This window comes from Acomys minous (assembly GCF_964271855.1).
Source record: "Acomys minous genome assembly, chromosome: 17".
Classification (NCBI taxonomy): Eukaryota; Metazoa; Chordata; class Mammalia; order Rodentia; family Muridae; genus Acomys; species Acomys minous.
The window spans coordinates 23,472,548-23,493,682 of NC_140500.1; the positions used below are offsets into that span (position 1 = coordinate 23,472,548).

The 21,135-nt window shown below is 38.7% G+C and overlaps 1 protein-coding gene across 1 annotated transcript in view; it reads right to left on the bottom strand.

The window, feature by feature from the left end:
• Positions 1 to 21,135, bottom strand: part of LOC311588236 (murinoglobulin-1-like) — a 52,937-nt gene that overhangs the window by 30,588 nt on the left and 1,214 nt on the right. The window contains exons 2-13 of the mRNA XM_084765721.1: positions 20,852 to 21,035; positions 19,964 to 20,123; positions 19,800 to 19,852; positions 12,510 to 12,530; positions 12,080 to 12,248; positions 11,634 to 11,718; positions 10,516 to 10,624; positions 6,632 to 6,749; positions 6,370 to 6,479; positions 5,551 to 5,709; positions 881 to 1,108; positions 627 to 699 (exon numbers count right to left, since the gene is read on the bottom strand). Coding sequence (XP_084621847.1) covers positions 627 to 699; positions 881 to 1,108; positions 5,551 to 5,709; positions 6,370 to 6,479; positions 6,632 to 6,749; positions 10,516 to 10,624; positions 11,634 to 11,718; positions 12,080 to 12,248; positions 12,510 to 12,530; positions 19,800 to 19,852; positions 19,964 to 20,123; positions 20,852 to 21,035 — 1,469 coding nt within the window. The remainder of the gene's footprint in view (positions 1 to 626; positions 700 to 880; positions 1,109 to 5,550; positions 5,710 to 6,369; positions 6,480 to 6,631; positions 6,750 to 10,515; positions 10,625 to 11,633; positions 11,719 to 12,079; positions 12,249 to 12,509; positions 12,531 to 19,799; positions 19,853 to 19,963; positions 20,124 to 20,851; positions 21,036 to 21,135) is intronic.

Genomic DNA, 21,135 nt, shown 5'->3' on the forward strand with positions numbered 1-21,135 from the left:
AAGGAACCGGAGAAATAGCTCAGAAGTTAAGATCACATGATGCTCCATGGAAGGAACCACATTTTATTCCCAGCATGCACAGCAGACTGCTCAGAACTCTGTAATTCCAGATTCAGGATACCCAGGGAGATCTGATGCCTCGGACCCTGACAGCTTACCCTAAAGCACTACACACATAACAAAAAATAATAAAAATGAATCAAATACACAACGATCAGTGTAGCTAGAATGGTTTAAGGACCAAGGCTGGCACCCTCCAGATTTTTTGGACAGAAACTAAGATAAGACGTTTTGCTTTGTTGTGGCTAATCTCTACATAAACATAGATTCCTTACGTGGGAAGTATCTTGGCGCACTTTGTGTTTTCAGGTGCTACATCTTCAGAATAGATAGTTTTCACCATTGTTGAATGATACTCAGTTTAGGAATCTGAGACTTTTTTCCTGAAGGTCATGGTATGAGTGATAACGTACATTAGATGGCAGAACCCTGAGCTCCTGCTGTGCAGTGTTTACAGAGACTTACACACATCATGGCATCCTTAGTTACTCAGTGGTGAGAGTCCACTGGTGAGCATGTGTGGACTCAGTTGGAGACTTATTGCCGGGTGGGAAAAAAACACTTACAGTTTCCTGGGTCTCGTGACTCCATGTTGTGAGTGTGGCTTCCAGTTTGGATGATCTTGCCCTGGGCCATGACCTAAAATAAAAAGGTATTTTCCAAACTTACGTCTGTATTTTAGAAGGCTTTCTTCTCACTGATGAATCTACTGTGTGAGACCCAGGCAGAAATACTCAGCCAGGAACCCAATGTGTCAGGAGGGACATGGTCAAGAGATGAAAGGATTCTTTGTATTTCTCAGCTTGGAGCCAGAACTCACCAGGTAGTAAAAATTGAGCTCTCTCAGCACTATCAAGGCAGTCCCTCTCAAAATAAAATGTGTCCTAACTGTGTGAATCTGGCTGCAGGGCAAGATGCCAGCTTCCTTCTCAAGGTAGACATAGCTCTTGCTGATGGAATAAACACTGTAGGCCACATGGTGTGCTACTCCATATTCTTCTTCCATGCAAGGGAAATTCCAACAAAAAAATTCCTCCTTGTGGTACACCTGGAGAATCAACAAATACTGTGATCAGATTGCCTACTGGGCAGAATCTCTCTTCTGTGATAAGTCAGCATACTTTCAATGACTGAGTATTTTGTACATCTTCTTAAAAAGGGAGAGGAAATCCATTAGATGAATTTATGACTGAATAATTTTTTAAATGGAGGCAAATATACCAATGAAGAGGTAAAAGAGAAGTATATTAGTTTTCAAGACAAATGAAGCATTAGTTGAGTACCTAATATATATGAAAGAAATTTTCCAAATATAAATTTTAGTGCCTAACAAATATGCGAAATAATGGCAGGACTGAAACATTTTCATACATTAATATGATGTACTCTGACCACATGCATTCACTCACTACCCAATCCTATGTTTCCCACCAGCTCTCTTCTTTCTTACCCGGGCATCTCTGCTTTCATTTCTATTCTTTCCCATGATTCCACATTTGTGGGACAATATGCAATGCTTTATTTTCTCTCCTAGTCTTATACGTTTTTCTTAAGTTGACAATTTCTAAATCCATACATTTCTCTATAGACAAGATGGTTCTCTTTTAAATATATGAGTAACAGCCTAGTGTGCACATATGTCCACTTGTCTCTGTCGGCTCCTCCACCGCTGGGCACTGGTGCTGGCTCCATTGTTAGCTGTATTGAGTCGTGCTGAGATTGGCATGGGGATGTAGGTGTCTTCCTCATATCTTAGCTTTGGTGCATATGGGAACTATGTGGATGTGGTAAACCTGGACTGTATACTGGTGTCATTTTGGAGTTTTGTACAAGCCTACAACTTAATGGACATGCTAATTTACCTTCACACCAGTTTTGTATATAGGCTGCTTTGTTCCCAAAACCTTGCCAACATCTCTTTTCCTAATTATAGCCATGTTGATTGGTGAGATGGCATTTCAACGTAGTGTCAACTTGCATTTTCTTGATAGCCAGATGTGCTGGGCATCTATGCATGTGTTCCTTGACCATTTGTAATTGGTGTCTTGAAAAATGGATTATTATTGCATCTACTGAGAAGAGCAGATGATTTTTAAACTGTCCTATTTATATGCTGTTTTACAGTTCTCAGCTTGCAAATGTGACACCATCCCTGTATTCTTAGTATGAAGTCAGTTGGATCATGGTACATTTGCTCAATGTGTTGTTGAGTCTTGCATGGGAACATTTCAGTGAGGACTTTCACTTTGTGCCCATTGGGTGAATCAGTCTGAAGAGTTCTAGATTTTTTTAATCCTCATCTAGTTTTGCAATCAGGGTTGTGCTAGATTCATGGATTTGGTGCAATTCCTCCTTTTGGAGCTTTTCACAATAATATTTCCTTTTTGAAGTTTTGTTCAATTCAGCAATGAGTTTTTTCTACTCTCAGCTTTTATTTTGCTGGGGGCCCCTTAATTAGTTCTTCAATTCAATTTCTCATTGTTGATCTGTGTGGGTTATCTTCTTTACATCGCATTTGGATCACTTTGGTAGAATATAAATATCCAGAAATTCATTTTCTTTTTCCGATTTTTCTAATTTATCAGAATGAAAGCTTTCATACTATTCTGTAAGAACCCTGTAGATTTCATACTATGTGCTGAAGTGGTCACCTCTGATGTGCTAATTTGGGTTTTAACTTTCTCTGGGTTTAGACAAGGGCTAGTCAATTTCACTTATCTTTTCAAAGAATCAATTTTGGTTTCATTTGACCTCTTTGTCCTCATCATTATTTTCAGCTATATTTATTATTTCTTTCATTTCTTTAGTTTTGTATATGTCTTGTTCTAGTTATGCTAATGCCTTGAGGTGCAGCATTTACTTGGTAGCTACGTGATTATTTATGTAGGTGTTCATAGTTCTCAGAGCTGAGTTCACTGTAGACCATACGTTTTCTGGTGTGTTTTTATTAAATCTAGAAATTAAAAAGTTACCTTTCTGATATTGTCGTGTTCCACCGATCATTGTCTAGAGAATTATTTAGGGCCAATATATTTGTGTAAGCCCTCTAGTTTCAGTTATTTATTTATAATTATAGTCTCCTGTGGCATAATAGGATACTATGAATGATTTAAATTCTTTAAATTGGTAAACAATTGCTCCATGATCTAAAGTGAGACCTGTTTTGAAGAAATCCCCATCAGCTGCTGAGGGGGATGTCTATTGCATCACTGTTGAATATAGTATTCTTTAGATGGCTGTCAAGGCCATGAGATACAAGGTACAGTTTAATCTGAGATTTATTTTTGACTTTTTTTGTATGGATGATACATTTATAAATTACAATTGCATATTGAAGTTATTCATTTATATAATGATTTGTATTTGTACCTATTTGTCCCTTTATGCCTAGTTGTATTTGTTTTTATGATATTTGTTGAACCAACATTTGGGGGATGAATATTTACATGTATATATTCTTAATAAATTATTCACTTTTTAAATGCAATGACTTTATCTTATATTTGGCCTAGTGTGTTGATAATGTTTCATTTTTCATATTTATTCTCTTTTGACATTACAATTTATACATCTGTAGGGATGGATATAGAACATCTGTTATTATAAGGAGATTTCCTCAATGAGTGCTCCTTTCTTAAAGGCATGATTTCTTAAAAACCTTTGGAACATGGAGGGAATTCAATGAATTTGTCAACACCAAACCAAAGCAGGTACGTGAATACAATAAAAAACAATTAAAAATACCTATTATTCCCCAGGGTTCAAAAAATAGAAAGAGGAAAATATAACATAAACTAAGAGTTAAAGTTAAAAATTGAGATAAATTTTACTAATAAAGTAGCAAACCAGAGTCTGAGAAACAGAAAAAACAATGAAGATCAGAAAGAAAGGAAATGAGACCCAAGTATGAGAAAGAATACCAAGTAACAACACAGTAAAAATCGGAAGTATGTGATGTAAGTATTAGAAAAAAACTATTGTGGGCAGAAATATGGGGGAGTGGTTCTGGGAGATGGAGAGATAACAGAAGGAAGAGGATCGAGGGACCTGTATGAAAAGGCAACAATGAAATCCCTTACTTTTTTCTACTCTAGTTTTTTCTTTTCTTTTCAGAAACAGGGTTTGTCTGTTGTAGCCTTGGCTGTCCTTGGCTCACTTTGTAGACCAGGCTGGCCTTGAACTGACAGAGATCTGCCTGCCTTGCCTCCCAAGTAGTGGAATTAAAGGAATGTGCCATCAAGCCCAGCTGAAAATGCCACAATGAAACTTACTTTCTATCTCAATTTTCAAAACAACCAAAACCCAACAAACTCAGAGGTGTGGAGGAGAACAATGAGGATGGAAAATCTGAAGTTAAACCATGAAAGAAAAAGGAAAATGAATCGTCATGATTTAGAAGAGACTGCTCGTTCCTAAGGCTTTACTTCTAGGATTCACCAGGATGCACACGTGTGCCTGCGTATGTGCATGTGCTGGGGTGGAGGGGTGGAGGTAGTAAAGTTTGACACCTCATCCTCTAAATGACTCCGTGTCTCCTAGCATCTAGAAAACTCCCAAACCAAAGCCATCTGACAGTGGCTGACCTCCTAGTGAGCGCCACACTGGTCCTTTTCTTCCTACACCCAACCTGCCACAGGACCAATTCCAATCCTTGTCTCTAGAGTCTACCTGCTGTTTGCAAAGGGGCGTGCTTTCAATTTATTTCTATAAGATAGGTTATAATTTCCATCATTTAAATTTGTAGGAGCAAATGTGTGTGAGTCGCCATTGGCATTCTTCTACCCACAGTGGATCTCAGGGAGGAGCTTACTGAGCCAACTAGGGGAGAAGACCATTGGGAATCAGATATAAAGCTGCAGGGCCTTCAGAGAACTCTGCTAGTAAGTCAGATAGTGGAGTTCTCTTCATGTGGTTCCCTCTTATGACATATCTGACAGAGCTATGATTTACAGGGGGAATCTTTCTGTAGTTCCAATTGACTGCAGATTACAGGCCTCCTGTTTTATTGTGGCTCCAGATTGCATTTCTAGTGCTTGCTGGATTTCTGTCTGTCTGTCTGTCTCTGTGTCTCTGTCTGTCTCTGTGCCAGAAGCAGGGATTAGTGTAACGTCAACCATATTCAGTTAAACAACAAATGCCTCTTACTTGAGAATATGAGCACTGCATATTTGGGTAATGAATTTGAGGACATACAGTACCTATCCTTGACTGAATAGGTAAAAACAGACTTTTAATCATTTTTGCTTGAAGGTCCTGACTTGAGATATATAAAACTAAATACAATAAAGAGACTGTGCAAAATACCGTGTTTAAAAAGAATGTGCTCACAACATGTGCTCATACTTTTATTAATGATCATAAACCCTTTGTGTTTTACCCTAAAATAAGAAAAATTGGCCTGGAACATTTCTTTTTATTCAACTACACATTATCAAGTTCAAGCTATTACAAAGCTTCACCTTGTGTCTTATGCCCTCATTTCTTACTTACTTTGATGTTGAGGGAATCACCCTCAATGCCGGTGGTGTCGATGGAGAACTCTGCCAGGCCATGATGGTCAGTGGTGGTAGCATGGGAGTAGCCATATTGTACTATAAAGAAGACTTGCTCATTTGGAATAGGAGAACCCTGGAGATCCTCAAGGCGAACCTAAATTGAACAAGATAGAAAAGCATAGTGTAGGTATGGTCATACTACACAGATTATAAGAGGAAAAACCTGTCTCAGCATTCTATAAAGATCCAAAAAAAGTACACCAACTAATTCAACATGCAAAACAATTGTCTCAACAAAACCTAACACTTTCATGTCTACACCAGTAAAACTGTTTGTGTTGTGAAAGCACAGAGGCCCAGAGTATCATATTCATAACTCTTTATAGATGCTTTGTACTTACCTGTTACTCATAAGAAACCATTGACAGATCCTGTGTGAATCTGAAGCAGGTGCTCAGACTCATCACAAGATACTTGTTGGGGCCCTGAGGCTACTAGCATGTATTTATTAGGAATTTATCATTAAACCATAGTGACACTTTGGGGTTTATGATTTTCAAGTACAGTAGTTATAAATAAAAATATGTTACTTATGTTTTAGATTCATGATTCTTGATGGCCTTTCTAAGTCTTGAGTTTAGTTCTAGGAATAGAAATCATGCACTCAAGCATGTGAAGGACAAGCTCTACCAATAAGCTACATTTGTCGTTTCGCAACCAATGATGTCAGGCAAGGTTAACATTGAGCAGAATGGCCCAGGGCGAGGAATCACCGTACAGCTCGAGAGCATCTATGAACCAAAGAGTACTTTACTTTCACATGAAAGGGAATCCCGTGTCTAAAGTGTGACTCTGCTTTCACAAATATGAGTTTGGTTATGATTTTTTCAATTTTCGTTGTTCCAGATCCACTGAACTCCAATCCTGAAAAAGAAATTAGCAATGACATTGAAAGCCAGTTAGATAACTGCTTGCATTCTACACCCCTTTTCTACATCCTTTACACCACCATCTTCATGCGAACAGGAGTCAATTTTCACAATTTCATTTTCCATATTTTCAGGTTACTCACGTACCTGTCCCTTCTTCAATAACCTTTGCATTGACATGAAAATGCTGGGCTTGAATATGTCTTTTATTTAGTTCAAACATAGTAATGTTTTCTTCTTGTGTGATGCAGCCTCTGTTGTCTAGCTGATATGCAAGATAAAAACAAGGTGATAGGGTGCACTGCTCAGATTGATGCTCAACACAAACCTGCATGTGAAGATTTCTTTCAGAAAAATGAATCTTTAGTGTTGTACAGCATGGAGATCTGATCATAAACATGAGACTCAGCTTATATTATTACTATCTTTAATTAGTATTTGTTATTAGCATTAGTATCAGTATTTTTATGTTACTAAGATACTTAGATAAATAGTATTGTCACATCCAATAAAGTAATAGGAATAAGCAAATAATTATCAACAACAACCCTAAATATATGTGCTTTTAACTCTTTAATAAGAGGCGCAGGCTAGCTAGTTGGATTAAACACCCCCACCACACCTTCCCCCAAATTAAAGGATAGAAAGATACAGATCAAGAAAATTCAAGGTGAGAAAAGGCAGGAGTATCAATTCTAATATTTGATAAAATAGACCAGTCCAAAATCAATTGCAGGAAAACAAAAAGTCACTACCCATTAGTGAAAGGAATAAACAATGAAAAGAATACTGAGTAACCTTGTTAATGCATACAATTCCATAGAAGAAACACTAGGAAGCAGAGGACAGATAGGTCTAGATGAATAATAATGGGTGACTTTAGTACTACACACTCATTGATTGATCATCTGGGCAAAAAATAACTTTCAAAGTGTTGTATAGAAATTTTACCTGACTTAAATATACCATATGGAAGGAGTCTCAGTAAGACTCAGGACACATACAAGACTTATAAGGCTCAGAATGTAAATAACTCACAAGGTCCCAAAAGTTCTTAAAACTGACAAGACCGCAAGGCTATAAATAGGCTAAAAGTATTCACGTCTAACAAACCAGTCCCATAGAGAATTCTAAAAACAATACTTTGGACTGAAGAGGAGAACAAGCATAGCTAAGAGGCTACATTAAAAAAAATCAAAGAAGCTGCACTTACTAAGACATAAAATAGGATTAAACACAAGTAGCAACAAGAACAACAAAATGACAGCAATCAACATACACCTTTCAATGATAACATTAAATATTAATGTCCTCATCTTGCCAATCAAAAAGATAGGAGAGTTGAATGTGTTAAGAAACAAAATCAGTCTTTTTGTTGTTTACAGGAAACTCATTTTATCTTTAAAGATATGTAGCACCTTTGAATAAAAGGATGAAAAAGAGTATTCAAAGAAAATGACCAAATAGCAAGCAGGCATTGCTATTCCTAAATCTGACAAAGTTAATTTAAAACAAATATTAATCAGATGAGATAAAAAGAGCACTTTATTCTGATTAAGGGAACAATTAACTGAGAAGACACTTCAATTAAAAACATATATGAACCAAACTCTAGTACACATACTTTCATAAAAAGCATATCACTGGACTTCAAGATACAGATGAAACTCAGTAATTATAGTTGGTTTCTGTTCCTTAATTTCTCCAATAAGGCATCTGTACAAAAATTAAATACAGAATCGCCAGACTTAAATGACACCATATATCAAATGGACCTAACAGATATCTATAACATACCACCTAATCACAGACAAATATTTATTCTTTGAGTCAGTGAAAGGAAATTTCTCTAAAATAGACCAATTAGTGAGATACAAAGCAAAACTGAATAAATACAGAAAAATTGAAATAACCTAGTGTGTCCTAATCTGACCACAATACAAGAAAGTTTAAAATCAATAGCAAAATAATTTCTAGAAATTACATAAATTCATAGAAATTAAACAACACACTACTGAATAAAAACTAATCAAAGAAGAACTAAAGAAAGAAAAAATTAAAAATACTGTAGTTAAATGAAAATGAAAACATAATACAACAAAACCTCTGGATCACATTCAAAGCTGTCCCAAAAGGAACATTTATAGTTCTGAGTGCTGATAAAATGAAAAGAAATGACACAAAAAATGACTTAAGGATACAAATCAAGGAATTAAGAAAAGAAGGATCAAATCAAACAGCCATAACAGATTGGAATGAATAATGAAAAACCAGAACAGAAATTAGAAACAGAAATAAAGTATACAAAAATCAATGAGTCTAAGAGAAGGTTATTTAAGAAGAGAGGATCAAGAGACCTTTGGCACAATTAACCAAGAGAGGAGGGAGGGTGTGAGAAAAGGAGGAAGGGAGGAAGGGAGGAAGAGAGGGAGGGGAGACTCAACTCCAATAGATACATCTTCAACATAGCTCGTACATCAAAGGATGAGGGAGAACCATGAAACAAGGATCAGAAAGACTGTAAAAGACCAGAATGCCTGTAGGAAAAACAGTGCCTTTCAGATACAACAGGAAAAAGACACCCATATAATTCTCAGCAATGTGGTTGCCTGAACAAGACTTAGAGAGTGGTAAAAACCAGTTAACCTGCCAGTGTGGTGAAAGGGGGAAATTCCACAAAGCCCCAGTCCTAGATCTAGAGCTACAGGTAATCAATGTCTTCTGAGAACGATTGAGATAAACATAAAAGTTTATGGGATTCAGGAGTGGTCTGGCTCTACAGATAGCACAGAGGTTACCCAAGCTGTTGTAAAGTACAAGTGACATCTCCCATAAGGAAGGGTTTTTGTTGACTGACAAAAAGTGCTGAAGAGAAAGATCTAGAAACGATGAGTCTGGTATAGACTCAGGCATGGCCTGACCCTACAGATATAGGTCACCAGGTCATTAACTGTATCTATTCCCAATGTTTTGGGTGGAAACAGGAATACATCTCTTCCATTGAGGACACAACCCCACATGTTCAACATTCCTGGATTCCCTAACACTTGCCTGTGAGCAGAGGACCTCATGCCCTGTGCACTTCATATGCTGTGGGTGAACTACAACCCGGTGTCTTAGCGCCTCAGAAAATGAAAGGTCAAAAGACCACATGAGCAGCTCTCAGGAATACATAAAAAGAAGCTTTACCAGCATACCAAAATGCATTCCTATACATGCTTGTAATTTATATAATTCACATACAAGTGAGCCCATCAACAGATGAGTGGATACTCAAAACTGAAGAAGAGAACAGTATGGCATGGAGCTCATCACCTTTCACAAGCTGTACCAGACTCATGGACATGACAGTGCATGTCTTCTGTCATATGTGAGGATGAAACAAAACAAAACAAGAAAGACAGCAAAGCAGAAGTTGTTCCATTTGGGAAGAGGAAGGGTCTGGCAGGAAGAAGGGTGGAGGGAATAGGGTAGGTAATGAAGGAAGTAATCAAGTATGAAATACAGGTGAGTGAATATATTGTAAAGAAGCCTATGGTTTCATGTGTAATATACTACATTTTATATGTGCTAATAAAAATATAATTTCAAAGAGTAGTGTGGAAGGCATGAAAGTAGTGGAGGCTATACAGGAAGAGGAGAAGGACACACAGGAGCAAGGACAGAAGACAGTAGAGATGGCAATGGGACAGGGAAGTATGGTTAAAATACATGATACTCCATGAGAATATGCCATAATCCTACTATTTTGTACAATGACTATATACAAAAAATGAATGTGGTGGCCAAGTAAAGTTGTTGGAACACCCTTTTAATACTAGTAGGCCCCAGGACTATCCCTTTTATTAGTGAGGCGGTCCTGGAGCTTGCACACATGCCTGGCTAGTGTTTCATCACTGAACTACACGCCAAGGCCCTGAACATCCTCTTTCAATATCTGAGGATGCATTTCTTCTCAACTTTGTTGTCTGCATTTCTGTGATAGTTAACCCTGGGTATTAAAAACAGGACTTTGAACAGTTTTTGCTTACCTGGTAATTAACTTCTTTGCATTCATTCTCTTCCTCTAAGCTGAAGTACTGATTTTTATGGCATATGCTTATGTTTACATGTCCTGGGACAGGCTTCCCATAGGTATATCTGTCAGAACACAAGTTCACACAGACCAGGGGTCTTTGTAAAGCAGAGACCCACCGTCTTCCCACCCATAGTCCTTACTGCCAACTTGTAACAGATTGACTATGTCTAGTGTCATAGTGACAGCACATATGGCCCATTATTACCACCTGATACTTTTTAAGTATATATTAAGGATTTAGTCCTGCCAAGAACCTACAGGAGACACATGTTTATCATTTTTGTGTTTTTGAAAAAATTGACTAACCAAATCACGACCCTCGGCTAGTCAGTGAGGGTGCTTCTATTCAGCTGAGACGAATGGGGAGCATGGGAGAATGACTCAGAGCTGTTTTATGCAGCTCCTCAATCTTTTGTCTTCTTTCTTGCCATGTTTGTTTTTAAGCATGTTTATTATTTTTTTAATGACAAGCAAATGTAAGCTAAGGTGTGCCTCTTCTGTTTGATTCGGACACATTTTCAAATTTCTCTAGGTTGGTTTGACTTATGCTGACTCCAGACTTAAGTGGCAATTCTACTTCCTGTAGTGCAAGATCATTAAATATCAGGTACAGAAATGCACATAGAAAAACCATGCTGTTTATCAGTTAAACTTGGGCAGTAGTAGCTGGAGCTGGAGTGAGATTGGGAGCTCTTGTTTCTCTGTTCTTTCTGTCAACCCATAATAGGTCAACAAGATGCCATAATGCAATGCTTGGATTCTCTTTACATGGGTCAGTGGAACTTATTAGGCACCTTAATGTCTCCAAAGAGAGGGACTGTTTACTACCTCAAACAATTGATCTTATCGTTGGTGCCATCAGACTTAACATCAGCAACTTATGTAAGTGAGCAGGAATTGACACAGAGCAGTAAGGACGAGGAAGAAGAGACGAGCACCAGAGGGGAACATTCTAGAGGGTAGGGCAGGGCCTTCATATTTCTACATGGTCTACAATGAGGCATTATCCTGGGTGTTTTCTGGGTCCTAGTTCATTCTTAAGGATAGAAGAACAAAAACCAGATAACTCACACTCCACACACAGTCACATTCATTTTTTCATCCTTTATAGAGATGGCCTTTGGGACCTTGACTCGAACTTCAAATTTGGGAAGCACTGTTGGGAGAGAGAGGAGAAATTCAGGGAAATGATTTTCCTAGTTGCCTAAATGGCCAGTCTATTCACAGAAATGGTGATTTCACATTATGAAGGTAAACCCTCTCCCCGACTAAACTTAGAGTGTTGAGTGATTACAGATTATGTCAGTTCTTGCACATCACAGAGATATCTACTTAAGTAGGAAAACCAAAGTATTTGCTTCTGAAAACCCCAGAACTTTCTAGAAGCTCCATGTTGCTAGAGTTAGATGAAACCCAGCCTTACATATTTGGAACTCAATTTATTCAAAAGCACTCATCCCATGGTAACTGGAAACTCATGGCATCCGCTTTCCCTCGCCAGTCTTCCTGATCCCTACCAAATTCCTCCACGGTGAAGGGGTGCTGTTTCTTCTCTCCTGATTGGTTTAGTATCACTATCTTGTAGGAGCCCTGGATGGGCTCTGATGACAGGCTGAAAGACAGTTGTTTGAACCCGTGTTCTGTGTTGATATCCCGCCACTGCATAATTCGGTTCATCTTTGGATCCTGTGAACCAGGTTGTAAATTGTCTTAGTCATTAAAGTTCTAAGTACAACACATCTCATGGTGGCAATGTGCTCATGATGGAAGTATTTGGGAGCTTGCTAGTATTCTCTTGGGGAAAGGAAAAATAAAGATAATGTGGGATATAATAAAACAGTTATCTTGAATGGCAGAAGGCTACTGACCCATACTACAACATTCCAATATCAAGTTACTTCCAGTGGATTGATTTCTCTCTAAATATGAAACATGTAAGTTTCTTACCTCAATGTAAGCCAGAGGAAACTGAAATGAAAGGAAAACAAGGTTAGTTTAGAACAGGGGGTCACGACCTATATGGTAAACCTGCCTGCAAAATATTTACATCATGATTTATATTAGTAGCAAAGTTACAGTTATGAACTAGCAACAAAAAATTTTATGGTTGGGGTCACAACAACATGAGGGATTATATTAAACAGCCACAGCATTAAGAAGGTTGAGAACCATGGGGTTAGAAATTTCACACATACAACAAATTGAATAGATTTATTGAATGGGCTTTAGGACATGTGTTTCAGCCAGAATTTGGTGAACTTAATATCCAGTAACAAAGTTAATATAAAACCAACTAACTACCATGGAGACATTTTAATTGTATGTTCTAGAATTATTTGAGTCACGAGAAACACTCCATGGGGAAATGAAACTGTGGGACATTATCAGTACGATTTCTCTGATCTGCATTCAGACACACCCTGGGTTTTCACAGTGTGGAGATTACAGAAATTTGTTGTTCAGATCAGGTATAATCGTAGTGTGAAATAGGGTTATTCATTTAAAATATATCCATTCACAATGTATAACTTTGGAGTGTCCTGGGCAAGGCACTGGCTTTCCATTTTTTGTCTATTGAGCTACAAAGAGATTAGCATGTGTACTCAATATACACCTCCTGAACACAGTTCAACAGAGCAAACTCTAGCCTGACTCCTGTCTGAGAAATATCAAGAAGAAAAGGGCTGAATAGCTGCTCATGCTTCAGAGGAGAATTGCTGCTGATTAAGGCAAGAGCTGCATGTTCAGGGGTTTTGCAGGCAACACGTTTCTGGTTGGTTAGATGAAGTCTATACAGTAAAGACAGACAATGGCAAGGTCATTAAAGGTTCTGTAGTAACTGAGGTGTCTGAAGAGGCAAAGTCGTTTTAGGTGAGCACAAGCTTAAAGAAGACAGCCATAGCAGTGTATGATGGTGCAAGCCTGTAATACCAGCCCTTGGGAAAGCAGAGGCAGGTAGATCTCAGTGAGATTGAGGCCAGCTTGGTGTACAAAACAAGTCTAGGACATCTAAAAATATACAGGGAAACCCTGTCTGGAAAAGAAGAAGAAGGAGGAGAAGAAGAAGAAGAAGAAGAAGAAGAAGAAGAAGAAGAAGAAGAAGAAGAAGAAGAAGAAAGAAGAAGAAGAAGAAGAAAGCTTTAGCAGAGCACAATGGTGCACACCTTTAATCCTAGCACTCAAAAAGCCAGAGGCATGTGGATCTCTGTGACTTCTAGGCCAGCCTCATCTACAAAACAAGTCCAGGACAGTCATGGATATACAGAGAAACCTTTCATCAAAGAACAAACAAAAACAAAAAGGAGAAAAAGGCAGCTCTTTCTAGTTGTTTATAATGGAGCAAACACTGACTGATGTAAGGGAATTTTAGTGATGTAGAACTCATTTCTGAAAGTATAGAAAGATGAGTCATGACAATGGCTGATGAAAACATGGTACACATGTACACCATGAAGTTTTATTCATCTATAAAAAATGAAATCACAAAAAACTCTAAAAAATTACAATGGTAAGCCAGGCTCAGAAAGACAATTGCTATATGTTCTGTCTCATATGTGTTTACTCACTCTAAATATTTAGAATTACATGTTTAACCTGAAGTACCTGAGAGACAAGGAAACTAGCAGAAGGCCACTGGGGTGGAAAATCCCTCAAGGCAGGGGACATGGAGTGACATAGATGTAATCAAAGCACAGGTACACTTTGAGGGGCAGAAAGTTTAAGCAGGGATGAGTGTGTGGGATGGGAGAGATGGGAGGGGAATGTGAGAGAACGAAAACTAAGGATCTATGAAAAAGCCACGTGGACACTTACTGCTTTGTAAACCTATTTAAAACGCCTATGTTAAGACACTCGTTTTAGTGTGACCTGATACCAAGACAATAGTCATTCTCCGTTTTCTGCTGATCTTTCTTTGTGTGTCTTATTTCTTGACCTTCTGAACAATTTGGCACTTACGACCAATGCCTTCTTCTCTTTCTTGGTCTCACTCTCACTTGTAAGTAGTGATGAAGTGGAAAACTGTACAAGCTGCAGTTTGAATTTTATTAGATCAAGATGAAGCAAGAAAAAAACAAAGCAAAAAGGACATACTTGTTGACTAAAACATTGCTCTTTAAAACCATTGCTTCAGTACTTGATCCAGACAGGCATGGTGGTGGCACTTGTTTTATTTTTTAAAATATTTTTATTAATTTATTTGGCACATGCTTTAATACCAGCAATCAAGAGGCAGAGGCAGGTGGAGCTTTATGAACTCAAGGCCAGCCTGGTCTACATAGAGACTTCCAGGCCAGCAAGAATAACATAGTAAAATCCTGTCTTTAAAAAAAAGTCAATTGACACTGCAAAGTATCAAATTTGAGAAGTAAGAAATTTTTACAAAAGTCCTACATATGTTATCTTTTGATATCTTCCTGGAGGCTCTGGCCTATATGGCCAGCAAAGAACTATGAGTGAAGAGGTAAGATTGTTACTATCAGAGTAAGAAACTAAAAATTAAGCCAGTGCCTGCTAGATAGACAGATAGAAAGAGATGACACAAAAAGATAATTAAAATGGTGGAATTCTGGCTCCTCCTTCACACTCCTGATCTGAGACAGAGACCTAAAGGCTCTACCTCTTAGTACTGTGGATAATATCTGCAGTGGGCCAATCTCACATGTGCAAGACCAAGACCAGGACAACTTTACCCTAAAGTCTTGGTCTTTGTTGAACATCATCAACCATATATTAAGAAGAAAGACCTCTCAAAGATCCTTAAAAACCCCACCCAACCTCTAGAAAAAGACAGGACTCCCACACCCCCTCTGTAGAGGGTCTTCTCTCCCATGTGCCTGCTCTGTGTATTTCCTCACCTCTAATGAAAGCCTTTCTTCCATGGCTGACTCTGACCACTATGTTCAAGGTTTTCCCTGCCTTTTAATTTTCTAATTGGGAGAAAAATGAACCCTACATAGTAGTAGCAAGATCACTTTATATCCAACACTCAAAAGCTATTGGATTTGAAGATAAGTCATTGTGACTAATGAACTCAGCCCGATCGACATGGAAAAAAAATAATGAAATACATAGAAAAATCTTAATTGCATTGAAAATGAACCCAACAAATTATAAATTCTATAAACTCGATTCATTGATGAAAGCTATGGTTTGAGGAATAAGTCAACGAAGAAATCCAGTAGGCCTAACAAGAACATTGTAATTAGGAAACTTATAAAAGGAAATCTAAACTAATGGGTAGATATTCTGTGTACTAGGCAGAAACATTTGTTATTAAATGATTCACACCCACCAAATCAATAGATGGTGTTAATATCTCAGTCACATTTCCAAGGCTGATTGTAGTGTTGAAACCTGTTAGTAAAGTCAATATAAAACTTTCAGGAGAAGTTGATGAAATTTTGAAGAAAGGATTAATTCATGGAAGTGAATTTACCCTAAATAAAAATGAAAGGGCTTTGACTATTATGACACTGGGTGGTGAAAGATGGGAGGGAGAAGCAGTTGGTAACGTGCTAGCTGCTGGAGTATAAGGACTTGTTTCTCATGTGCAAAATCAACATAAAAAGCAGATACAAGTCCCTGCTGTAGTCTTAGCTGGAGAAGCAAAGAAAGACAGCTTTTGTGGATCACTGGCCAGGCAGCCTAGCCTGATCATCAAGGCCCAGGCTAGTGAGAGACTCTGACTCAGAGCCCAAGGTGTATGGTACCTCAAAACTCACACCCTAAGATTGTCTTCTGGCTAGCATACACATGAGCGCACACACACACACACACACACACACACACACACACACACACACACACACGGGCATACAGTTGAACGTGTAACACAGAGTGACACACAAAGTATTAGGAAATGAGTCAAGGAAGTGAGTCATCACTATGGTGGTTTAATAGCAATGGCTCCCATAGAATCATGTGTTTGGATGTTTGGCTCATAGAGAGTGGCACTATTAGGAAGTGCATTCTTGTCAGAGTAAGTGTGGTTTTGTTGGAGGAAATGGGTCACTTTGAGGGCAGGTCTTTGAGGTCTCAAATGCTCAAGCTATGTCCAGTGTGCACACAGTCTCCTGCTGCTGGCAGATCAAGATGTAGAGCTCACAGCTCCTTCTCCAGCACCATGTCTGCCTGCATCCCACCATGCTTCTGGCCATAATGATAATGGACTAAACCTCTGAAACTGTAAACCAGACCCAGTGAAATGTTATATATGTACAAGAGTTGTCATGGTCATAATGTCTGATCACAGCATTAAAACCCTAATTAAGACAACAACCTACACTGGAAAGTTTACAGTGTCATAAGATTACAGAGATCAGTGATTAGGGTTGCCCAACAGAACCATACACATGTGTATATATGTGATGTAGGATGGAACTAGAAAAAATCAGTCTAAGTGAAAAAATCCAGATCCAGAAAGACAAACATGATATGTACTCACAGTGTATGTTAGCTGTAAAGTAAAAGATACTCATACTGCAGTCTACAGACCCAGAGAGGCTAAATAACAAGGAGGGCTTTAGGGGATGAATGGATCTCCATTTGAAGGGAAAACAGTAGTTTTTACCAGTGGACTCAGAGAGGGTGGGGTTGAAAACTGGAGAGATCAGGCAAGGGAGGGAGGAAAGGAGAGAAAGAATATGGGGAGAGATAGCAGGAATAAGGGGCCATACATGGGTTGATGTGGAAATCTAGTACAGTGGAAACTTCCTTAAATCTATGAGGGTGACTTTAGTGAGGGCTCCTAATAATGAAGGATTTGAAGTCTGAACTGGCCATCATCTGTTACTAGGCAAGACTCCAATTGGTGGGACTGGGACACTAACCCTGCTGCAAAACCTTCAACCTAAAACCTGTCCTCCCTACAAGATGTGCTGAGGCAATAGTGACTCAGAGCTTGTGGGAGTTGCCAACCAATGAATAGTCTATGTTGAGGCCCAAGCCATGAGAGGAAGCCTGTGCCCCATACTGCCTGGATGGTAAGGGATGAGAAGCTGGATGGCTCAGAGACCAAGGGTAGAACCAAAATAGGATAGGAAAAAAAAAAGGGTCATCGAAATTATTTCTAATGATATTCTGCTATCCTCATAGGATTAGTACCTAGCCCAGTCATCATCAGAGAGGCTTCCTCCAGCAGCCAAAGGGAACATATATAGAAACCCAATGTCAAACAACAAGCAAAGCTCAGGGAACCCCACAGAATAGGGGACTCCAGAGGTGTCAAGGGCACCAGGAGAACACCACCTCCACTATCAACTAAACAGGTTTCATAGGGCCTCAGAGACTGAAGTGACCATAATGGAGGCTGGTGGGGCCTGTGTGTGGCCCTCCGTATACATGCTGTGGTTTTTTAGCTTGGGATTATGAGGCACTCCTAACAGTGGAAGTGGGTGTATCTAGGACTCTTTTGCTTGTTCTTGAGACCCTTTTAGTCCTATTGGGTTGCCTTGCTCAGCCTTGATATAAGGGCCTAGTGTAATTGCATCTTGTTATACCATGTTCACTTGATATCACTAGGTCGGCTTCTCTCTTCTGAAGGGAAATGGATGTGGAGGAGAAGGGAGTTTATGGGGGAGACTGGCAGAAGTGGAGGGAGGGGAGGCTGCAATCTGGATGTTTTGTATAAAGGAAGAATAAATAGTAGAAAAGAGAAAAAAGATACTTGGTAGAATTACACAACAGATTAATGGGATAAATAGAATCTTTAGACTCTCCAACAGATAGCATCTAGTGTACTTTGTTATTTGTAAAGGACAAGTTAAATAAAAGTGGATTACTGTTTTCTGTAATTTTTAACTAGTATTGTGAGAACTTTGTATAGTGTTTTATGATATTATTCACACCTTCCCACAACTTATACCAGATCTCTTCTCTCTCTCTCTCTCTCTCTCTCTCTCTCTCTCTCTCTCTCTCTCTCTCCTTCTCTTTCTCTGTCATTAGTTCCAATTTGTGCTGCCCATATATTCTTGGATATGTGTACTTCCACTGGAGCATGATTGACTTACCAGGGTCTATACTCTTAAAGACAACTGACTTTCTCCTAGTAGCTTTCAGCTAACAACAGCTACTCAGGGTGTGCCTTCATGTGCATTTCTCCTCTCCATGGTAGGGTTTGGCCTGGCTTAACATATCCATGCCTGTGCATGCTAACACAATTGTAAGTTCATCCGTGGAGCTGCTATGCTGTGTTTAGAGGACTGTTTCCTTGTATTTATTCTGTTTCCTACAGAATTCACCTCAGGCTCTTACAGTTTTTTACTTCTTTTCTGATACAGTAATCTATGGTTTTTTTGGAGGAGAGGATGTCCTTTAGTGTTCAGTTTAGGCTTTCACATTCTACAGTCAAGCTGATACTGACTATAACAATCATCCCTACTGACTAGCTTTCTTAGATCTGGAAGGTGCTATGCACATTACCAGAGGAGGAAAATAATCATCAGTCTCACCCAGCTGTGAACAGTATCAACTGTGAGAACCACTGGCCTGGCAAGATATGCCCACTGGTGTCATGGTAGCACAATTGCCATGGAAGTAACCAATTTAAGATGAAATCCACACTTGATATAATTATAGGGGCACAGACTTGTGGTTAGACATGTCATAGGTCCCAGGGTGACCCATTATTATTATGCTGCTACAAGACATAGTATGAAGCCAACTGTCACTGGTTTATCTTTATACTTATAGATGAAAACATCTCCCATCCCCCATCAGAGAAGCTCCTATTTATAATAGAGAGTAAATAACTTAGATACTAGTCACTTGTCTAGGTGCAGAAGACAAGTGCCTGTAAAATGCAATTTTATTCTTAAAAGGTTTATTTAGCGAAGGAGCCAAATGTTAAACACTAAGTTATAAAGATAATAGAGATGATGGGATGAATATCCTGATTAGGCTAGAAATGGAATTCTTAAGGATGGCACAAATTAACAGAAACTACAAAAGAAATGACTGAAGTACATGATCAAACTAAAAGGTTCTGTACAATAAATACTCCATGAAGTATAAAGAAAACCTTGAGACAATTACCAATAATAGAATGAGAAATAAGGTTTTTCACATATACAGAAGACAGAGAATGGCCAATGACAAATCAGCAAGTGGCATAAATAGGCAAAAGAGCATAACAGAAAACAGGATCAATTCATACCTTAGTAAGGGGCTGCAAATGAGAATATTGCAGTAATATTTCATCTTGGTGAACCTACCAATGCCCATGAGTAAAAGACTCACCAATGTATTCTGGGGGCGTAGATTTTTATCCATAGAGATAACCCGAAATTTGACTGGGAAAAAAGAGAGGGAGAATGTTCTAGTGAGGTCCAGAGACCTAGGCCTTCTCTGTGCCAGGTCAGGGATGGCATCGTAATTCCTTTGCCTATCATGGAGCTTCATACCTGTCTGTCCTGGCTTGTACATCGGTTTGTCTGTCTGGACAAAGTCAACATTTTCTCTGTTCTTCACTAGAACAATCATCTTTTCGTTTAATTCTCGATTATATCTTCGGATGTCGACAGAGAGATCCACATTCTTCACAGAAAGGGAAGCCCTAGGGAGCTGAGAATGAGAAGAAAACAAGACCTTTCATTGCCTGACCCTATGCAGTTCTTAGATTTCCTGTTTCACTTCATCCCCTTCCACATCACAGGAAGGAGATGGAGGTGGGAGGGTCCATTAGTTTCTGTTTAAGTGTTATGTGGAAGGGAAAAAGTATCAAAAAAAAAAGTAAAAAATAAACCCACACATTTTATGTATGCACCAATGTAAGCAACAAAACCAAAGTATTTTTATGGGGTAAATATGATCTTGATTAAAAATTAGTCTAACTTTGAAACTGAGGAAGAGGAAAAGACAGTATATTAGTTGTGGTAGGCATTATGAGATAATATATTAAGGGTGGTAAGAATGACGTCTTGAAGATAGGTCCAGAAGAAACCAAGCAATTACTTGGGATATCAATTACACATAGGAGATGTGGTCCTTATTAGCTGGAGAGCTATTTGAAAGTTTGTAATTCCCCGGCAGAAAGTACTATGAGCTGTCAAAGCCCACCTTCCCGTGGGTGGTAGTATTTTGATGGAATTGCCTCTCCCCATTGTGGATTGGGAAAATCTATGATATTTGTTTATTGGGTACAAGTTCTAAGTTTCTATTGTCTTGAAGTCACAGATATGTTTCTTGATTAATATTCTTTTTAGAAATATGTATGTATATCATATATACATATTCACACAAACATGTACATCAATACATAAAACAAATTGAAACAGGTATCTAGTACTCACAGTGAAGGAAACACAGTGGAACATGTCCTTGTCAACCACAAGCCCATTGAAGAGGTTTATGCTTTCCTGGCTGGATTGCAGGGAGGCGCTTACAGTCACCGTATCATTCACATGGAAGAAATGGAGGCAGATTTTCTCAGGGGTCTCAGTTTGGAGTTGGGAAGGGACCAGCACCATATACTTCCTGGAAATGAAGGAGTTCAGGCCAGATGATGACAGATCTCATTGTGCATGAATGTAGTTTCATCACAATAATCATTGTAATCCACTTGTCTACTGCCTGA